Source organism: Phyllobates terribilis, unplaced genomic scaffold, assembly GCF_046119375.1.
Source record: "Phyllobates terribilis strain yellow unplaced genomic scaffold, ASM4611937v1 Scaffold_2__4_contigs__length_985480577, whole genome shotgun sequence".
Lineage (NCBI taxonomy): Eukaryota > Metazoa > Chordata > Amphibia > Anura > Dendrobatidae > Phyllobates > Phyllobates terribilis.
The window spans coordinates 183,130,206-183,153,199 of record NW_027362762.1 but is presented as its reverse complement, the minus strand read 5'-3'; the positions used below and the strand labels follow the sequence as shown (position 1 = coordinate 183,153,199).

The 22,994-nt window shown below is 41.7% G+C and overlaps 1 protein-coding gene across 2 annotated transcripts in view; it reads right to left on the bottom strand.

The window, feature by feature from the left end:
- The window catches only part of MYO1A (myosin IA), a 106,775-nt gene that overhangs the window by 10,526 nt on the left and 73,255 nt on the right, over positions 1-22,994 (bottom strand). The window contains exons 11-23 of one of the 2 annotated variants that reach the window (XM_073663351.1): positions 22,839-22,957; positions 20,637-20,723; positions 18,628-18,693; positions 17,646-17,750; positions 14,300-14,362; positions 12,970-13,170; positions 10,333-10,559; positions 5,451-5,651; positions 5,080-5,179; positions 4,137-4,286; positions 3,108-3,176; positions 2,871-2,957; positions 139-213 (exon numbers count right to left, since the gene is read on the bottom strand). In XM_073663351.1, the coding sequence (XP_073519452.1) occupies positions 139-213; positions 2,871-2,957; positions 3,108-3,176; positions 4,137-4,286; positions 5,080-5,179; positions 5,451-5,651; positions 10,333-10,559; positions 12,970-13,170; positions 14,300-14,362; positions 17,646-17,750; positions 18,628-18,693; positions 20,637-20,723; positions 22,839-22,957 (1,550 nt within the window). The remainder of the gene's footprint in view (positions 1-138; positions 214-2,870; positions 2,958-3,107; positions 3,177-4,136; positions 4,287-5,079; positions 5,180-5,450; positions 5,652-10,332; positions 10,560-12,969; positions 13,171-14,299; positions 14,363-17,645; positions 17,751-18,627; positions 18,694-20,636; positions 20,724-22,838; positions 22,958-22,994) is intronic. The other variant, XM_073663352.1, reaches the window with a different exon arrangement.

Sequence of the window (22,994 nt, the reverse complement as noted above, 5' to 3'; positions counted from 1 at the left end):
TCCATAGGTTGTGTCAGGTATAGCACCTCAGTGTCATAGAGGGTGATTAAGGAACAGCTATTAAAGTTTGATATAAGGTGGAGTTTTAGTTTTATGCTTTTAGTGCGGCAATACCCAAACAATAGCAGAAAAACTTACAATCCTCCGGTAGATAAAGTTGGCCAGTTTCCTTTGTGCACCAGATCGAAAATATTTGCCGTATTCCTTTCTCACCTGTAGAAAGACATTTTCACAAGAGTTGCTGCATCTTCTATATTTTTATGTGATCAAACATCAAGAATAATAATAGATAGTTTTTATACAGTCATTCTCTACATGGACATGAGTATTAGTCATTGAATTCAGGTTTTTCATTCAGTCCCATTGTATAAATCCAGCCCCTCGCCATGCAGTCTGCACTTACTAACATTTGGGAAAGTATGGCTACTTCTGAAGAGCTCACTGATAGCAGCGCCGTCCTGTAATAGCCACCGGAGTAATGATTCAGTTTATGAAATTTCTTCGCATCTAAGTAAGTATTCCACCCTGAGCAGTGAGTCATATTGATAAGTAGAAGGAGCCGCAACCACATAAAGTTACAAAGCGCGATCATTGAGTAATGAGGAGCATAGTGCATAAAAGTCACCATCGCTCTGCTGACTCAATGACTGCAGGGTCTAAACCTCCTCTGGAATTAACATCATCACAAATACTGTGTCCCAGGAGCTTCATGACATGGGTTTCCATGGCCAAGCTGCAACATGCAAACCTTATATCACTAAGCACAATGCCAAGCAACGGATGAAGTGGTGTAAAGCTGCCAACACAGGAGTCTGGAGCAGATGAAACGTATTCTGTGGAGTAATACATTACTTTTCTTTATCTGGCAGTCTCATGGATGAGTCTGGGTTTTGGGAATGCCAGGAGAACTTTATCTACTAGACTATATGGGACTACATTGTGCCAGCTGTACAGTTTGGAAGGGTGATGATGCTATGGGCTGGATTTTCAGGGGTTGGCTTAAGCCACTTAGTTACACTGAAGGGAAATCTTAATTCTTCAGTATACCAGGATATTTTGGACCGTTGTATGGTTCCAACCTTGTGGCAACCGTTTGGAGAAGGCCCTTTTCTGTTCTTCATAACTGTGCCACAGTGCACAAGATCCATAAAGGCACGGTTTGGGGAGTTTGGTGTAGAAGAACATGACTGGCCACTAGGGTTGAGCGAGTATGTTCTGTCCGAGTACGCTCGGGCCAAGCTCCGAGTATTTACAGCTGCTCTGTGATATGGTTGAATTGCTCCCGTGTGCATGATTTGCGACTGTTTGACAGCTTTATTACATGTGAGGAATGTCCATTTCTTACACATTCCTCACATGTAATAAAACTGTCAAACAGTCGCAAATCATGCACACGGGAGCGATTTAACCTTATCACCGAGCAGCTGTAAATACTCAGAGCTCGGCCCGAGCGTACTCGCCGAAAGGGTTAATAGAACATACTCACTCAACACTACTGGCCACACAGCGCCCTGACCTCAACCCCTTTGAATACTATTGGGATGAACTAAAATGAAGATTGCGAACCAGGCCCTCTCCTCCATCATCAGTGTCTGACCTCACAAATGCTCTTCTGCATGAATGGTAAAAAAAATCCCACAGACACCTCCAAAATCTTGTAGAAAGCCTTCCCAGAAGAGTGTCATAAGACCCCCTGTAGGCATAGTGTGTAGCTGGGAATATATTATTTTTGTCCATGTACAGTATCTTTTAGTTATGGATTCATACCTTAAGCCATAGCAGATTCATTCAGCTTTCTGAGCACAGATTGATAATTAAAGTATTATTATATTTTATCATAATAGTGATTAGGTGATGGGTCAATCATGTATGTCCTATGAGTTATTTATGTATGGTAGCAAAAAGGAAAAGAACAGAATCCGATCTCGAGATGATCATCACTGTCATGAGACTCTGTCAATTATAAAAAAAAACATTCAGACAGCACTAGCACTTAGTCAGACAAACCATATATCCTGATGCAAAAGGCCAAACCATCCGAAATCCGCATCCAGATAAAAACATAAAAAATGACAGCATCACTCAAACAAATACGGTATTTATGACATCCACCATCATCATACATATTGTAAGTGCACTTGAAGCTATCATCGGAAAATTACCTATTGTTTAAAATCTTTTTTTTTTTGTATATTTTAAAAATATGTTGCCTATATTTTTTCATATCATTTTTTCTTATCAATTTTCACACTGGCCACTGGGGCTTTTTTAGACTCATACTTCTTATCCTTTCAAGAAGAGTTTTCAGCAGGCTCATCAGAGGTAGGATTATAAGGACAGGTAACACCTGTATAAACAGCTGATAACACAAGATACATTATTGACAATAGTAATAATATTCACAGCTGACCCTGATTTCCCTCCCTTCACAAAGACCTTTGCACCTGCGCATTAAATCCTCCAATACAACAAATAGGGTCAGAGACTACTCAGTGTGGCTATGTACATGTGTTGTTTCCTGAAACAATGATTAGTTAGAGTCCAAAAAAGCCCCAGTGGCCAGTGCAAAAATTGCAAGATTTCTATTTTTATTTTTAATATGGAAAAAAGACATAGCTAAAAATAAAAAAAAATTAAACATAACACAAACACCTGATGCCATTTTCTGATGACAGCTTCCCTTTAAAAAGAAGGCCCCTGTGCACACTTATATGTATGTTGAGTGCTAGTGGATCTCTAATAAATCACACATTTTTTGGATGCTGCTGGCAATTTTCTTTATTTTTTGTTTGTTTCAGTTGCTGCTGAAGTAGCCCACGCTTAATTTGGCTAGTGTGCTCAGGATAATGGTGCCGAGGAGACAGCGTTACCTTGTATCCCCTCCAATAAGCACAAATAGTGGATGAGGCTTCTGACTGGCGACTCTGAAGTTTCATTCGCCTTAGCAACACACGTGCCTAGAAGCAAGTCAACACTAATCAAAAGTGCAAAACACAGAGGATAATATGATTAAACACAAACATGCAGATTAATTGTCATAATCAGCTGTGAAGCTAGTCATTTTAATATTTTATTTGCCTTAAAAAGTACCATAACGTATATCATACCATCCAGCCTCGGACGTAGGCTTGTAAAAGTAAGGCAGAGAACCGCATTTTCTGATAATGTTTCTTATGCTGCAAAAGAAAAACACATAAAATCTTTAGTGAAATCCTGGATTTGTAAAGGAAATCAAACTTAAAACAAACTAGTAGAAGCATTCATATACACCTGTACTTGTAAGTTTTAACCTCTGGTACTAACCACACACGTATAGTAGAGTTAGTAGAGTTAGTTACCCCTTGGATCCCAGTCAGACGCCTCTCATCCAGCCAAACCCGATCTCACACTTTGCACTGACGAGGGGCAGTACCCCGAAACACAGTGTCTGAAAATTGAGATTTTGGCTTTGGCTATTATCCTAAGTCATGTGACAAGGCTCATTAGAGTCGATATTGACTTTTAGGATTGCTACTTCCTGTAGGTGGCACTAGTGTTCTAGTCCTCTTCCTCTCTGAAGAGACAATTTGCATATTATTTATCTGTACATTTGGTATGCTCATTTTCTTCTAGAACCTTTAGATTAGCTTATTCTAATAAATACATTAATTTTAATAACTACAGTACTATAAAAGCTACGTCCATCTTTGCGAATAATTTATTTCTTATTGTTCATTTGCTTCCTAAATGTAAAGTTAAAGGGGTATTCCCATCTCCAAGATCCTATCCCAATATGTTGTAGGTGTAATAATAATGATATTAGCAGATACCTCCAATCAGAATTGTAGCATAGTTTTTCTGAATCGCTATGTCTCTTTCCTCATGTGCAGGCATTGCAGGACCTTAGGTATCCATGGTTACGACCACTGATATAGTGCCTAATACTGCTTTACCATATTTTACATCACTCTCCCCCCTACTTGAGCAGAATTGTGACTTTTTAAAATGTATAAATTTAAAAATGTAAGGCGGGGAAGGTTGCAAACTTTTTGATGTCAAAAACTGTCAAAAATACATTGACACGATCTCACAATATATTTAGGGATGGCTAATGAATTTACATTATCTTTAGATTTTCATATGGTCTTGAAACTTACTGCATGGCCACGGTAAAATGCAGAAATGATGATCTGACTCTTCCGCATAAGCAAAAAGTGAGACCGAAGCCTCCATCCTCGAAAAATCTTCTGTATAAGTGTGGCCAACTCATCCATTTTCTTCCGACGCAATTCCTCCAAGGCAAAAAGCTGAAAGCAAGTCCATTAGTTAGCAAAATGTTACATAGAAACATTAGTCTCAGCATATCTAAAATACAACTTAAAGCGGATCTGTCAGAAGAATCTTCTCCTGCTGGTAAGGGAATATCACATGCCGGTTCATGGGAACCACTTCAGAGCCTTTCAATTAGGAATCAGAAGCAGAATACTGGACTTGTTGTGTAAGTCAGTTCAGGAACAATTTCTCAGGGTGTAAGAACCGGGTTCACATCATATTTTTGCCACACATCAGGGCCTCCATCAGGGCTTCCACCTTTAGTCCTCAGGTGTATCCACCGATGGGGCCTTGGAGTTTAGTGAAGCAGATGGAGTCACTTTATGCTCTGTCTGACTTATTTTTCATCAGTATCCGGATTTTTCAGGTTGCCCAAAAACGAGGTCGACCACGATTTTGTGCCCGAGTGAAAAAGGCAATCAGACAGACCACAGAGTGACTCCATCTTCCTCATTAAAGTCAATGGCCCTGTTGATGGATAAGCCTGAATCCCATTTTTAGGACAGAAGCCCTGACGGAGTCACTGACATGTGGCAGAGAAGGAGTGTGAACATAGCCTTAGTTGTATATTAGCGGTACCGCCTGGGATCTGCACCACATTGAACATCCTCATACAACAGGAATGTGCCGATATCGATGCTGAAATTAAGGGACTTCATCCAGACATTTTTTTTTAACAATTTGTTCACTTTCATAAATAACTAAGTATGATATTGGGAAGTAGTAACAGAATAAATACCTAGACATAAATGAAAAAGAAATACATACTGTGCTTGGGGTCCTGATAAATAGTTTTGTTCGTCCATATGCAACTTCATCAGAGGAAATATTGACTTGAGGGTCAGTTAACATCGCCTTTACCCCATCCCTGTCCCAAAAATACAGTAAAAATTAGAGTAAAGAACCAAATAGAAATGGTAATCTTAACTAAGTCAGACACTTTATCATAAAATATATCACCAAGTATAAAAGTTGAGTTTTTTTTAAACTTTGCCCAACATATGGGTCGAAAAATACTATTGCACACAATGGATCTATCTGATACAGTACACAACATGCTTCATACACGTGATGCATATACAACTCCATTTTACTACTGTAAGGTCTTGGTAGATCATGCTGACGGTAGATAACCTTACCGTGGGTCTCCTCTGCTCTTGGGCCAAGTCTGCCTGCTCAGCATCTTGTACCGGTCCAGGAAAGATTGATATTCTTGTCTGTAAGCGTATCCAGCCCGACGCACTCTCACATTCTCCAGTAACCCTAGATAGAGGACCTGCGTCTTCACAAGGGTATCCTCAAAAAAGGAGGGTTTCTTTGTGCCATTCGGCTTCAAACATCTACAAATTGTATAAAATAATATATAAATGCAAAGTGTCTGCAAATTGTAATAATGTTCTAATAGTATATCAAAAAGAAAAATCGAAATATTTGCTGTAGGAAATGCCAAAAATAACAGGAACTGTAATGTGACAGGTCCATGTGGGTGGCAAATTTTATTTAATTCTATGTTAAGTCAATAGCTAACAGGAGTGGACAATCCCCGTAATAACATATAAAAAAAAATCACAAATATACCTCTGTGCACATTAAATATACAATGTAACAATAAAGTATAGAATGTAGTAAGGCAACATTCAAAGTGTTCAAATGAGATAATTTTTGTAAAAAATCTTGGAGGACGGGAAAGAGGAGAAAGAATGAGAACAGAAAAAACAACAAAGGAGGAGAATGATTGGGGAACAAAAGTAGCATACCAAAAAGTAAGAAAGGGAAGTGAGAATAACCACCTTCAGCATATCACATGCCGAGCAAACAACTGAATACATACTGGAGTTGAGCAGAATGATTTGTAGGAACTTGGTTCGGTTCAGGACCTTCATTCAGCGACCACATCCTCGTACCTACCGGAATTCTTGGTGCTTCTTCTGATTAGTAGGCCTGGCACAACATCATCATTGCGGCACAATTCATTCATGACGTTACGTGTGACCTACTAATCAATAGAGGCGCCAGGAATGCAGGCTGGTAGGAGGAGTTTTTGGCAGAGCGGGTTGGTAAATGAAGAATTTATAAGGGCAATGATCCCAACTCACTGTGTAAAGAGGACCTCATCACCCCTGACATAGATGTTTTCATAAATACTTGTATTCCACATGTAACGGCGTTCCTCTGTTAATTCTCCTGGAAATGTATTAATAAATTAAAGGAGATATCATATCAACATTTTTATTTCTTAATCCCTCTGAATTATGTATGTAATGATGTGCAAGTGCATTAAAATACTCTGATTGCTGTCTTCCTTGGATTCCAGCACAGCTCCGGACCTCTCTTGGCCCTTGTGACCTGAAAACATACAGGGGTTAATGTGTGGAATGGAAGTCACTTTATCAATATAAGTCTATGAAGCCTCATCCTAAGGCTCTATAGGCTTACATTAATGGAAGTAGCTCAACACAACAGTCCCTGTATGATCTGGGAAAGAAGAGGAGTGGTCAAATGGATCTGGAGCGGCACTGGAAACTGGAGAAGATGGCAATAACTAAGTATATTAATGCACTTACACATAATCATATATATTTAGGAGGGATTACAAAATACAAATTTTAATGGGAAATCTTCTTTAACAACTAGGCGTTACCCAGGATGTTCCTCTACAAAGTATAACACTATCCAGTGTCAGACTGTGTATGAACACACCCCATTGTCAAGGGAAATGGTAACTCCCAGTTGTCAATTTATTCATAGATCTGGAGAATTAACAGAGGAACAATAATGGAGGAATACAGAGTAATAAGAAGAACAATAACATTTCTATTGCACGTTTCTCACAATGGACTCAAAGAGCAGGAGAAAAGAAGATTCAACAATATTTATGGGTAATACAAGTTTTTAATAAGACAATTCAGCACTAGCTTCCTCTATAAGTATAGAATGTAGCCAATAAAGTGAGCCGTAGGAGTGTCTTACTTGTTTGTAAGGGAAAATGATTAAAAATGAAGTGTCATCATAATATTAAAGGCGTGGTCAGAAATACAAAGTCATTTTCATCCTAAATCCCTGCCTATTTAATACCATAAACTAAACTATTTTATAATATACTTTAATTAAAAATTCCCTATCCCTCGCTCACTACACTATCTAACTGATTTTCTTTTTTTTTTCTACTTCCTTTTTGATGACGCTTTGTTTAAGAATCCCCAGTGTATGCTGGGATACTCAAACGAAGCGTCATCAAGACCAGGGGGCAGAGGCTTGCAGCCACAGCCTCTGCTCCCTCACTGAAACGAAGCGTCATCAGTGACCTTTATTTCAGGGCTGGGCTAGTCCCTGCATGATGTTCTCTGTGTGATCTGCACAAAGATAGTGCCTTCCCTCACCGGCTCAGGTCAACAGTAACGAGCCGGTGACAGAGAAGAGCATACCCGGCTTGCAGAGACCAGGTCTGACACTGGTCTCTGCAAGCCGTGAATCGCGGGGACTAGCCCAGCCCCTGAAAAGAAGGTCACTTATGACGCTTAGTTTCAGGGAGGGAGCACCGGCTGTGGCAGTGACACTTCATTTGAGTATACAATCATATACTGGGGATTCTCAAACAAAGCATCATCAAAAAGGAAGTATGAAAAAAGAAAATTAGTTAGCGTAGATAGGGAAGGATAGGGAATTTTTTATTACAGTACATTAGAAAACAGTTTAGATTTTGGCATTAAATAAATAGGGATTTAGGATGAAAATTACTGTGTATTTTAGAACAACTATTGTTTAAACGAAGATTTTATATTAAACACATTTTTTCTTAAATAGGGTGACTTTTTTTTTCCATATTACTTGCCATAATACAAGGTAGTACAGTTATCACTCTGGCCGTGCAGTCACATAAAAGGCTTATACCTCCTGTTCTGTAGAGATCACTTTTCAGCAGTCATTATCATCACAGGCAGGATTACAATAAAAGGTAACAACTGGTTATATTACACACTATCCACTACTCATGATAGAAGACGGTCACAGACCACCTTCTCCCGCTCCTTACTGGCATGCCTAAAAAACTCTCATAAAAGTCAATGAACATCTCTAGATGAGTGTTTCCTATGTCCGTGTGGCTACTGTAAAGCATAAATGCTCTTAACAGCAGCTGAGCCCCATGATCATGTAACAGAACAGAGTAAGAAAAAAACAAGACAGATTAGGAAAAAAATATATCGATCTGGTTTTAATTATTAAAAAGTAATATATGTGATACATTACTGTGGCGCCCCTGCGGGTTCAGTCATCACAGAGGTACTGCATCACACCTAGAGGTGTGGTATCTCATTCTCAGGTAAGGATGGAGTACAACCCGGGACCCAAACACCTTCATCCAACACTACACTATTCCAGATCAGCAGGAGGGGCAAGATGCATTGCTGCGCTGCTGAGCCCTGTCCCTGGCTGGAGTGGGGGGGAACCAAGAGAGGGGGAACCATGTAGTGGGTGTGGGTGGAGGAAGCAGCTCAGGGGAGCACTCGGGAAGGAGGATATAAAAAGGGGAAGCCATTATGGGAGTAGAGAGAACAGTCTGAGGGAACAGTGAGGAGAGAGTGTGTGGAGCAGGAGCTCTGCAGGAGCTCTGCTCAGGAGGAGGGCCTAGTGAGAGAAGCCCAGGACAGACTGAAGGAAGGCTCCAGAACAGAAAGGATCCCAGGGGCACGGGCAGTGCGGATGCCACCCGTGCGCCCTAACCCACCAGGAGTGGAAGGATCAGGCCGCAGAGAGGGGACCGGCCCCTAAAGTAGCAGAGTTCTTCAAGTCTCAACTAGATAACCGGAGGGTGCAGCATTTCAGGTGCTGCAGCCAGCAGCCACATCTAAATCGCCAAAAAGGAGGCCATAGAGGACCCAGGGGACAGAGAAGACGTCGCCCGACAAGGTCCGCGGTCACTGGCTTGGGACAAGGGTGTGAGGCGCAGGGCAGGAGGGTGAGAGCCAGCGCAGGAAGACGACCAGAAAAGGCACACAGAACGGGGTCCCGTTACGTACTCCGGAGGTACCTGGGAGTTTGCTGAACCCCTCCCAGGGTAAACACAAGACGGCATGGGGAGTTACCCTGGCCCTGGTAACTTGGAGTCTAAAAATCGTGAGTAAAACCCTGAAGACTGCACCCCACTGTCTCTGCGAATTATTACTGCGCCATCATCCCCTGCATCACCCTGCACAACAGCAACATCTATTACATCCCCACTACTCTGCCCTGGAGCTAAGCTCTGCCTGTGGAGAGCTGAACCAACTCTGCTGCATTAACAACAGCTCCAGAGGACCTGCTCCGTAGCGGCGGCTCCCTTTAGCCGCATACCACAGGTGGCGTCACGAACATTTCATAAAAACTATAATCCCCTACTATAAAATCCCCTTTTATTGACCGCCCTGGGTCACGGACCGGGTTACCGCCACTGTGACATCTCCCCTAGCAACGACCGGCCCGGCACCGAGTACCCCACGGCTCAGAGGGGGCGCGTCATTACATTTAAAAATATTTTAGTGCGTATAAAACTACAATGCAAGTGACAAATAATATACATATACCAGTTAATCATACATCTTTTTATTATGCACAACGTATGTTCTTCTGTTCTTTGGGGGCAGTATATAATGGCCAGTACATGACCAGAATAGCCTTTGCTTAAAAACTGGCAAAAACAGTTTAGCCGACAGCAAATGAGATTATTGCAATGTTTTAGGCTGTACAATTATATCCACAAACTATGATAATTAACCCTAGAACGCATACCTGGGGCCTCGCAGGCCCGCCCTGTTAATTGTTTTCTATTTTCTGCAAGATTTCTTTAGTTAGAATTTTGAAACTCTAGGTATTCCTCAGGTATATAGTTGTTTGTCATTTCCAGTTGGTCATTTATTTATTATTTGCACACGGGCCTAAAAGGCCCCAGGTATGTGAAAGTGTAGATTTTTATGGTCATGCGTTCTAGGGTTAAACAAAACATGGGGAAATCAGCACAACAACTGATCATGGGTGATAAGTTACCTGATATAATTGGGATTCTTGGCGTACAGATTCTTCATAAGCGTTGACACCGAGCCTTTGAACTGGTAACCAACGGTGGGTGGGCGTTTTAGAGAAGAACATTTCGGGTCTCCCTCTGGGAAAAGAGACTTCAGAAGTTCATGCTTTGCCTTCCACATAGCTTGGGATAGGTCTCTGAACAGGAGATCATTGTTCTTGTCCAAAAATCCATCTGTGATGTACGTAACCTGCGCAAAACACACGTATTGTAAGAAGATAACAGCATTTTGCCAACTATTTTAGCCCAGCCATCTCTAAAGAACATCTTAGGACATGACATGAAAGAGTAAATCTCTGCCCTCTGATATCATACTGTAAAGATATATTAAAAAATTAATCAGAACTCAAAGAGTAACCATACTTTTAAATTTTATTTCAGAAATTAATAGTATATGTGAAAATAAGAAACTTTGTCATACATCTTATCAGAGAAATCTGCTTCATTCTCCTCCAGGACTGATGATTCTCAAAATTCAGAATACATGGGTAAAATCTGTATTCAGTGAAGACAGATTTTTAAACTACTGAGATAAAATCTTATCAGTAGCAACTGCCATCTTCTACATAGTAGGGAATTGGGAGGAGGAGGGAGGAGCTAGAATTAGAGCTCCTCCCTCCTCCCTGACCTTAAATGTATAGCATTTTATCAGTAGCACCTGTCATCTCCTATCTCAGTAATGTAATAATCTGAAGACAGATTTTACCCAGGAAGTGAGAATTTTGAGAATGATCAGTCCTGGAGGAGAATGAAGCAGATTTCTCTGATAAGATATATTACTAAGTTACTTATTTTCATTTGTAATATTGATTTATGAACTAAAAATTAAAAGAAAGGTTACTCTTTCATTTTTTAGAACAGTGAGATCTTTATCCTCAGCATGGACATAAGACAAATAATACAATTCTGGTGACGCTTCTCGATACATAACATAACACACTATGGCCCCAATTTCTCAAATAGTTTTTGACAATTTTTTTTTTAAAACTGCTTGAAATGGCGCAAAAAATTTGTACATGTCAGAATTACACAAAAAAATGTGCAACTTTTGGTGTTTTTACAACAATCCCGTCAACACTACCAACTATTTGGTGTAAATTCTGACAGATATGTAAGCCATCCCTGGCTGGTATACATATTTGGCGGTGGCGCACTCCTCTTAATGAATTCAGAGATTCTTACTCCAGAGCTTTCTTTATTAGGACTGGTAAACAAAATCCCAGTTTTAATGTATTGTGGCCTATATGTGTGATCTAGCACAACTGCAAACAGACACTACAATGGATACATCCCTTTCTTTTCACATTGTATACTGCAGATTTTCAGCATAAATCTGATTTTTGCCACCTCCAAAAATTCTCGGATGACTTTGTGGTAGTCGGATGCATTAGGGTGGGCCAGGGTGAGCAGGAATATAGAAGGATGGTCTCAAATTTTGTGGACTGGAGCCAGGCTAACTATTTACAACTAAATACAGAAAACTAAGGAGCTGGTGGTGAACTATAGCAGGAGAAAGATGGACTGTTCACCTGTCACTATTGCTGGTCAGCAAGTGAACTGAGAGTTATAAATATTTGGGGGTCCACTTGGACAGCAAACTGGACTGGAGGTGCCATATGGAAAAAAATTACAAGAAAGGGATGAGCAAACTGTACTTCCTACGTAAACTAAGATCGTTCAATGTGTGCAGCAAAATGTTAGAAATGTTCTACTAATCCCTAGCGGCAAATGCCATCTTTTTCGTAATCATATGCTGGGGAAGTAGTGTGCGGGGGTTTGATGCTAATAAGCCAAATAAGCTTATCAAGAAGACAAGCTCCACTGTTGGCCGCCATCCTGCCACTTTTGAGGAGGTAGTGGTGGAAAGAATTCAGAAGAAGTGTTTGGCGATAATGAGAAATAATGCACACCCATTAAATGAGCTGTTCATGAGGCAGAGGAGCACCTGCAGTAACCGGCTAATCCTACTAAGGTGTAAGAAGGAAAGATACAGGAAATTGTTTGTGCCGACTGCTATGGGAATGTACAACAACTACCTGAGAGTGAAATTCTCCAAGTGACTGGTGTATTATTGGTGTCCTAATGGTATATCGTACTGACCGGTCATGAATAGGAATGTATGAGATTATACCTGCAAAATTCTACTGTTATGTTGTAATTAGTGATGAGCGAGTATGTTTTGTTAACCCTTTCGTCGAGTATGCTCAGACGAGCACCGAGTAGTTACAGCTACTCGGTGTTATGTTTGAATCACTCCCGTGTGCATGATTTGCGACTGTTTGACAGCTTTATTACATGTGAGGAATGTGTAAGAAGCAGACATTCCTCACATGTATTAAAGCTGTCAAACAGTTGCAAATCATGTACACGGGAGTGATTCAAACATATCACCGAGCAGCTGTAAATACTCGGTGCTCGCCCGAGCATACTCGGCGAAAGGGTTAACAAAACATACCCGCTCATCACTAGTTGTAATTCATGTCTATGTTCTGCTGCTGTGATCCTGTAACTTCCCTCGGGGTCAATAAAGTGTATTGTATTGTATAGTATCGTACAATGCATGGATAAGGTTTTTTAGGCTAACAGTACATGTATCTTACCTGACCGGCGTAGTGCTCTATTCGGAAAGCGTTATCAAGTAAGGTTTTATCCGTGATTAGTTTGTCATTCTGGGTAGCCTTACTCTTGAAGTGCTTATGGTTTTTGAACCTTAACCCAAGCTTGGTAAGGAAGGTGGCATCAGAGACGTTTCCTGGGCGCAGGCACTCTTCGTCTAGGACTGCAAGTATTCCATTTGTACCCTGCCAGAAGGGGATATCAAGGGTTATTCTAGAACTATTAGCACTTGGCAAATTTGTGTTCTTTGATATTACATGAGAACATATGGGATAGAGTAACTGTAAACCATGACTATAGATTACCTGTGAATGTAAAGTAATTTTGAATGGAGGGGAGCATTCAATATATTATTAGAGTTCTTTTTCTTGTTGACTGAGATAGTAAAATGCAGACAAACCAGAGTTGGCACTAGTACTGGGCAAAACAAGGAATATACTGGGGGCCACTGCTCCTTAAGGGCACACTTGACACAGATTTGCATGGATGATATCTGTCATGTATGTACAGCGATTGTGCACGTATAGCACCCATGCTAGCTGTGTTATACAGCCGGCACCCAAGCCTAACCGCTAGGATTGGAGCTACTTCCGATCACTGCAGTTTGACCCATTAGGTGCCAATTACAAAGCACTTGTCACCTTTTATTCCTGCCTCTCCCCTTGAGTATTCCATTTTTTTTTTAGATCCATCATACAGTTCCAGAGATATTGGACTTTTTATTACATTGCTAGTTTGTATGGTCTTTACCAATAGGACGTTACTAACAGGATTTTCTGAATGAGGGGTGTCTTAAAAATTAAAACAAAATATAAAGTTCAAATTACCCTCCTTTTCCTGGAGTCAAATCTAAAAAAAAAAAAAAGTATTTGGTATTTCTGCATGTGTAATTGTGCAGACTTGTAAAATATCAGAATTTTTATCCCATAAGGTGAACGCTGAAGCAAACAAAAAAAAAAATGGCACAATCGCTATTTTGCTGTGACTTTGCCTCCCAAAAAAATTGAATTAAAAAGAGATCAGAAAGTTGTACAGACCCCAAAAAGATAATGATAAAACTCATAGCTCATATCACAAAAAACATTCCCTCATAAAGTGCTGTTGCCCAAAAATGTAAAAAGTTATTGCTCTTGGAAAGCAAGGAACAAAAATCAAAAGTTGAGAGGAGCTCACTGGCGCACGAGGGCCTAAATAATTCTGGAGCTGGCCCTAAGATAATCCTATACAATATATAGGGACCAACATCTAAGAAGAGATCATCTATAATGTTTCCTACTTTGAGATTTTACATTTTAGGCTTCACGTGCTACTTACATCCTCTATCAGATTGCAGATAATCTCGTTGTCAAAAAAGTCGACCTTTTTCCATTGAATTCCCTTAAATAAAAATATGAGACATTAAACTCTGCACATCTTATAGTAAACTTATCCGTACTCAAAATTGGGAAAATTTACCCTGCTAATGATGATTTCCTCTTCTGAAGAACCCACACCCCATCCAAACACTGCATACCCTAATGCAAACCATCACATTTGTGACCCACTCGATGAACTCAATTTTTCCATATGGGCACATGGTGGGAATTCATTCCTGCAGTGCAGGTCACCTGAGACTTTTCCCCACAAACAGAAACCTTGTCCAACTTTCCATGTTTATTCCACGACCCCTGTGTAACCAAAAGTCACCTTGGGGCATAGTCTAATCTGTTCGGTAAAATAAAGCATGCATTGCTCATTGCGCTAGTACGCCCCTATGTACTCATACATAAAATGCTATTTTTCTGTTTCCGCCTGCCAGCAGTTTGTTTCTAGATAATTATTTAAAATATATGTTTTTACTTCTTTTTATAAGGTAATAAACATACAGAGCAGTAAACAACCAGGTAGTGTGTCTCAAGGCATAACCAATATAAATTAACAAAGAAGGAGAAACACATGCCAGACACAAATATACAGTACAGACCAAAAGTTAGGACAAACCTTCTCATTAGTGTTGAGCATTCCGATACTGAGTTCCGATACTTTTACAATATCGAATACCGGAATCGGAAGTTCACATAATGCCTGCGCTCTGCCGTGTCTCTGAAGGATGACAAGCTGGATGGCAGCGCTCAGCTGCGATCCAGCTGTCATCAGAATGCCATCCCAGCGTGGGAGAATTCTCCTGCTCAAGCGCTGACATTACATTATCTCCCTTACATTACAATTAAATGGAATAGAAGGAATTAATATTTTTTTAAGACGTTAATGCCACAGCCATGGTGGTTGTGGCATTACAGAGGTTGCCCAAATCGATGGGAACAGTGCTCACAGTGAAACATGAAAAGCCGGCAATTCATCAGCGGCATATACCGGTACCCGACAATTTAGAACAGAAAGAATATAGCTTCACACATAGATTGGATAGATAGAAACATGTCAGTCACATATATAAGTAATACAGTGACAGTGTTGGTTACTGTACTTGTCATTTAGTGTTAAAGGATTTATTTAAAAAAATAATAGTGTTTTCATGCACCGTCTCTTTAAAAAAGCCGGCCGGCAATTCAGCAGCGGTACCCGACAATTTAGAACAGAAAGATAGAGCATCACACATAGATTAGATAGATAGAAACATGTCAGTCACATATATAATAAGTACAGTGACAGTGTTGGTTACTGTACTTGTCATTTAGTGTTAAAATAAAGGATTTATTAAAAAAAAAATTGGCGTGGGGTTCCCCGTAATTTTAGTCTCTAGCGGAGGTTAAGCAGACGGCTGGGGCAGATGTTTGAAGCCTGGGAAGGGGGTAATACCCACGGAGCTTCCCAGGCTATTAACATCAACCCCCAGCTGAATACCTTGCCTTTACTAGCTATTAAAATGGGGGACCCCCAAAAAAATGATGTGGGGTCCCCCCTATTTTAATAGCTAGCAAAGGCTAGGCAGACAGCTGGGGGCTGATATTAATAGCCCAGGAAGGGTGCCATGAATATTGGCCCCCTCCCAGGCTAGAAACACCAGCCGTCAGCCGCCCCAGAAATGGCGCATCCATTGGACACAACAATATAGGGAAGCCCTTTTTTTCTTAATTATTTCATGAATTTCATGAAATAATTTAAAAAAAAAAATACGTGGGGCTTCGCCCTATTTTTGTGTCCAGCCAGGTACAACTAGGCAGCTGGGGGCTGGAATCTGCAGCGCAGGGAGGCCCAAGCTTTCTGGGCCCCACCCGCTGCAAATTGCAGTCCGCAGCCACCCCGGAAAATGGCGCGTTCATAGAAGCGCCATCTTCTGGTGCTGTACCCAACTCATCCAGGGCCCTGGTGCGGTGGCTCACTGGGTAATAAAGGGGTTAGGGCCAGCTTGGCATTATCAGCTGGCCCTAAGCCTGAAATTCATGGGGTCACGCCAATATTAGACATGACCGCCATGAATTTCTAGTAAAGTATTTAAAAAAAAAACACAACACCCAGAATAAAGTCCTTTAATTGAAATAAACACACAATTCTTTATTGTTCTAAATTAAACCATACTTACCGTCACGCCCATTCCAGCTGAAGCCAACGATCTCCTGAAATAAAAGAAAAATAATAAACCAACATCATCCTTACCTTTCCATGGTTCCCAGGACAGCTCCAGCTCTGCTACATCGAGATGACAGGCTGGACCGCAGCAGAACGCTGCCATCCAGCCTGTCATCCCGCAGACATTGGGAAGCGCAGGCATGCTTGCGCTCCTCAGTGTCAGGCTGTGACGGCATCCAGATGAGCCAAGTCTCTCATGCTCACCGCATGCGCAGGAGAATTCTCCCACGCTGTCAGTGACATGCATGAGGTGAGCTGAGTTCATTGTCGGCTCATCTGGATGCCGTCACAGCCAGATACTTGATAAATAAAAGTATGAGTTTTCATGGAAAACACAAAATTGTCTGGGTGACCCTAAACTTTTGAACGGTAGTGTGTATATATATATATATATATATATATATATATATATATTTGTGTCTGTCATGTGTTTCTCCTTTTTATAAGGGTAAAGTGGTGGTAAAGTGCATGAACATCCTTTGTTGCGAAGGATTTACAAAAGTCACTGGTATCTTATCGTACTATAGTTTGATTTTCCCACCAAAACTGTTGGAAACCACAGAAAAATTTTTGGAAAAACCAATGAAATAAAATGTTTCTACCTTTCAAAGCTAATATTGGTCCTATATGCCTTCTTATGTTCAGTATAAGGGTTCTTTCACACCGCGTTCTGGCACTCGCTTGTTGGTCCCGTCGGGGCTTACGTGCTAACCCCCCGCAAAACAGGATTTGCGAATGCTCCGAAGGGGCCATAGAGTATGATGATACCAGCAGAGTGAACGTGCGCTCTGTCGTGCATCATTTTCGGGCGTATACACCTACTGGAGGAGTACGGTCAAATTTTTACTGACTGTCAGAAACGAGAAAGTGGAGAAACTTTTCTTTTCTCCATGTATGAGAAAAACGGATGACACTCGGACCACACTCTGATCAAAGTCTGATCAAAATGATCAGTCTGGTTTTCTCATACGTGAGAAAAACGGACATCTGCACTTCCCTCCATCGACAGATACGCTCCTACAATAAGAACCACAAGTTTATCATCAACTAAGGAGTAAAATGAAGAACGTGAGCAGAAAGACAAACATTTTACCTCTCTGGCGTATTCTTCCTGCTCTTCTTTCAAAGTCATCTGAATGAAGATCTGCTGCAGTTTTTCATTACAGTAATTAATAATAAATTGCTCAAAGCTGTTTTCCTGTTGAAAATAACAATAAATAACATTAATTACAGCTACAGTTAAAAAATAATTTTTGTTGTAAGCATATCCATACATAATGAGGGAAAAGTTTATCTTAAGAGAACCTCATCCCCCCAACTGTTTACTATTTATACGCACAAGTCCAACAATACCTTTATATGGCCAGACCATTCCTCCATTACCGAGAAACCAGCTTTTGAATTGATATACAAATGAGGTTGAAGGACTATGCTAGATCTGAAGCCTTTGTCACTCCAGATCTATTCCTTGCCCAGCGCAGCTTCTTGCTTGACTGACCGCCTCTGTGCTGTGTGACTTCATGTAAAGGAGTCGTTAGTCAAGCAGGAGGAGGCGGCACTGGGCAGAGAATAGAGCTGGAGTGACAGAGGAGTCAGATCTACAATAGTTCTTTAGCCTCATTTGCATATCAATTGAAACACTGATTTCTCAGTAATGGAGGAACAGACTGGCCATTTTAAAGGTGCTGCTGGACTTGTCTTTGAAAAAGCTACATGTGCATATTGATAGTTTGGGGTGTGAAATCCTTATGACAGATCCCCTTTAAAGAGTTATTTTCAAGATGGTAAGTTATCCCCTATCTGTAGGATGGGGGATAGCTTACTGGTCAATGGGGGTCACTCAGAAAACTTTAGAACAGGGACCTATAACCCAGGCAGTGGGGTCTGCAGAGTCTCATCATGGAGCGGAGATGCGCATACTCGACCTCTAGTCTATTCATTGTCTATGGGACTGTCAGATATAGCAGAGCATTGTACGGTAGTGGCCACTTTTGATGAAAACTCATGTGAACTCAGGACTTAGTGTTTAGCCATCATAATTATTAAGATGTTACCAAATTTTAAATTAAACTTACCTCTAAGACCTCAAATCCATAAATATCCAGCACTCCCATCACCTTCTTTCCCTGGAACTCAGACACCTGGAAGAGGATTAATATAGCATAAATATAAATTGTGTCTGGCAAACTCTTCATGAAAAACTGTGGCTTATATGTGAAAATGTACACAAAAGAAGAAGAGCAAAATTAATAATCTACGTTACTGCTGTGTATTTTATTCACTGGGTATTAACATAAAATATGGAAAATCATACAATATGGATTGAAATCTATGTGCAAAGATTATATAAAGTAGTTGTAAATTTTAGGCTGTGACCTACAGTTAGAGTATCACAGGTGTGTCAGATGTGACAAACAGTCGCCCTGCAGTTGGGTGCAGAAGATCTCTTCATTTGGCATTACAGACACCTTCTTAGGACTGTCTCACTCTAGGACCCAGTGGCTACCTCCTTCCCGCTAATTGACACCCAGGCCTGGGAGTTTAAATACTTTCTGTTTGCTACAGGGAGGTGCCTGTGATATTCACATGTTCCCTTGTGAAGGCTTCTTACTTCCTCTCTGGTGCCTAGGAGGACGTGTGGTGTAATCTCTTTGAAGTCGGCTCAAGCTAAGTTACTGTCCCTCATGTTTGCCTCCCTTGCTGTATTTAGTTGTTAGTGGGGACTGACTGGTGCTCATCCCCCCCTTCCCTATCCAGGGCCAAGCTCTAGGGAAATACAGGGTTTAGGTTCCTGCGCGGTGATTGGTGAGGAACCAATATAGGGACGTTAGTGGAGACAGGGTGATATCAGATCAACCTATGAGGTCTTCACTCCCCCTTCCCCTAGTGTATGGGTTCCCTTCCCCTCTTTCCTTCGTGCTGCACTTAGTCTTTCCTACACCTTGCGTGACATAGAGTATAGGCTGCAAGCATCATGTATACATGTGGTACGCTATAAACCTGTTTCTGATGTCACTGTAAAATAGTAAAAAAGTCTTAACGTGATTGTCCATTACTCGGACAAGCCCTTCTGAATTGCTATATTTCCCCGTGTTAAATAAAAACAGACTATACTCAGCTCAGGTGTTGGTGCCATTCCAACGATGGCTCTGTGTCCCCAGTGTTCGCGTGACATTGTTATGCCATGTAAGCCCTCCAGCCAATCAGCGGCTCCTTCACTCTCACTTCCTTTGGACGTAACTTATATCCAGAAGATGTGAGAGCTGCTGCTCCCTGACTTCCTCCAGATGTCAGTTACTTCCAAAGGAAGTGAGAGTGAAACGGCTGCTGATTGCCTGCAAGGCTCAGGTTTCATAACAACGTCACACTAGCCCCGGGCTGCAATGGCATCGGAGTTGAGTATAAGCAGTTTTTATTTTACACGAGGGATTATAGCAATATAGCAATTGAGAAGGGATTGTTTGTCCAATTAGTGGACAACCCCTTTAAAAGGAACTTGTCACAATCTTCTGATCTGCCAGCAGCATGTTACAGAAAAGGAGAACTAAGTAGAATGATATATAGGTTTGTGGGAAAAGAATCAGTATCACTTTTGCTTATTAATTAAAATCCCTCATTTGTGGGCCTAGTAGTCAAGGGGGTGGTCCTAATCAGTGATTGACAACTTTACCTATATAAGTGTGAATACAGAGCTAGCTGACAATCGCTGACTATTTCCGCCCTCTTGAATACTAGGCCCACAATAAGCAGGGATTTAGGTGAATAAAACACAAATTATACTGAGTCTATATAAACTATATATATATATATATGATTGTGCTCAGCTTCTCCTTCTCTATACCGTGCTGACCACAGACAGCATAGCATTTCCAAGTTGACGGGTTCCCTTTAAAATGTCTTACTATGTAGCCTAGAAACAATTATAGATTCAATGCCCAAGAGTAAATGGACCTTGATATAAACTATTGAATGAAACATGACACATCAGTTCACAAAATGTAGAAATGAGATACTATAGATTCAAGAATGAATAATGGATGTAATTGCTTATGTCACTTTTTAGCAGCGAAGCCTTGAGACTAACCTTTATACTTTCGTTAATCCTCTGCACCAGCCAACTGAACAGTCGGTCGTACATATTCTTTGCCAAGGCATCCTTCGCATAAGTTGCCTAAAACAATGTAGGTATGTTGGAATAATGCTTATTATTGTATATATTGCATCAAGTACTATTGACTACTGTTTAATAGTGCATGAGCTTCTGTCTCCAGCAGTAGTGTTATATTGCCAATAATACATTGTTAAAAAAAAAAAAAACAGGAAGTTCCTGTTCACTGTGTGTGTAGCTGGAGCACATTCTTACTTTCACTTTGCAAGCTAACAGGCAAGATGCTAAGATCCTAAGTTATAAGAAATACCAGTTGCATAGCTCACAACCGTCCCGGTTTCGGTGGGACTGTCCCTCTTTGAGGGCTCAGTCCCGCGTCCCATTACGGCTCAGCTGTTTTCCCAGCTGTGGAGGGTGGTGGGGCAAATTGCAGTGGTGGAGCAGCCGGCAGCTGCAACTACCACGTATGCCCCCTGCTAAAGTAGATGAATATTCACTCCTCTCCATACCGATGGGAGTGGAGAGGAGTGAATATTCATTCTCCTTAATAGCGCACACAGTCAGCAGCAGCCGCCGACTCCCTGCTGCGGCTCTGCGATCCTGTGTGCCCGCTATTAGAGAGAATGAATATTCACTCTTCTCCACGCCTATGGGAGGAGCGTGGCCGCTGCTGTGTGCGCTATTAAGGAGAAATATTCACTCCTCTCCACTCCCATAGTCCTGGCGTGGAGAGGAGTGAATATCCCCGCAGCTCACCTCAGCATCTGAAGGCGCATGGCAGTGACGTCATGCCCTGCCCAGATGCTGACATGAGCTGCTGGCAGACAGGACGCAGCGCTGGAGCAGAGGGGAGGAAGGAAGGTGAGTAGAATTGTTTATTTTTTTCATGTGTGCAGTGATGGGGGGCCATTGTATATCAGGACTGGGGATGAGGAGGCCATGCATACCAGGATTGATGATGAGTGGGCCATGCATACCAGGATTGGGTCTGAGGGGGCCATGCATACCAGGATTGGGTCTGAGGGGGCCATGCATACCAGGATTGGATCTGAGGGGGCCATACATACCAGGATTGGGTCTGAGGGGGTCATGCATACCAGGACTGGGTCTGAGGGGGCCATGCATACCAGGATCGGGTCTGAGGGGCGCCATGCATACCAGGATTGGGTCTGAGGGGGCCATGCATACCAGGATTGGGTCTGAGGGGGCCATGCATACCAGGATTGGATCTGAGGGGGCCATACATACCAGGATTGGGTCTGAGGGGGTCATGCATACCAGGACTGGGTCTGAGGGGGCCATGCATACCAGGATCGGGTCTGAGGGGCGCCATGCATACCAGGATTGGGTCTGAGGGGGCCATGCATAACAGGATCGGGGATGAGGAGGTCATGCATACCAGGAATGGGGATGAGGGCCGTCTGCTGAATGACCCTCATTACCAGCGCCCCTCTGACAACTCCTCCTGCCAGGGGAAAAAGAAATGGTAAATGGGCGTGGATTGGGGTGTAACCAGGGGTGTGGCCATCGCATGTTTTGTCCCTCTTTCTCTTCTTCAAAAGTTGGGAGGTATGCCAGTTGTAAGCTGTGTTATCTTTGTTCATGAATAAATATATATTCACTGTTGAACGGCTGGACAGTACAGAGATTAATCCGCTGCCAACAAGGCAATTGTAAAAAAAAAAAAAACAGAATTTGATATAAACCACTGTGCTAAAAAGACCAATTTAGGTAATAATTGGTCTTTTTATTGTGGTGGTTTATATCAAAACCCACATTTTCTTGGTCCTTAGTGGGATTTGAAACCAGTGCTGCAAAGCTTCAGTGCTCACGACTGAGCCACCATGCCTCTGTTTGCCTGTCTGTCTGTCTTGTCTGTCTTTATGTATAGCCACATATTTGAGGTCAGCAGGGTGGCTCAGTGGTTAGCACTGTTGCTTATCAGCGCAAGTGTCCTGGGTTCAAATCCCACCAAGGCCAACATCTGCAAGGAGTTTGTGTGGGTTTCCTCTGGGTTCTCCAGTTTCCTCCCACACTCCAAATGCATACTGCTAGTGAATGTAGATTGTGAGCCCCAATGGGGACAGCGATGATGGTGTCTGTAAAGTGCTGTGGAATTAATGGCACTATATAAGTGAGTAAATAAAACATGTAGCTTATAACTTCTTTTTTTTTTACCTGCGCCACATTCAGTGTTGTCACCACCTTCTCTTGTTTAGCTTCTACAGTGCGGACACTAAATGCATTTTCCAACGTAGCAGCATCAAGACCAATCAGTGAGCAGATCTCCCTGATCTCTGCAATATGAAGTAAGGGCGTAATATAGACACATAT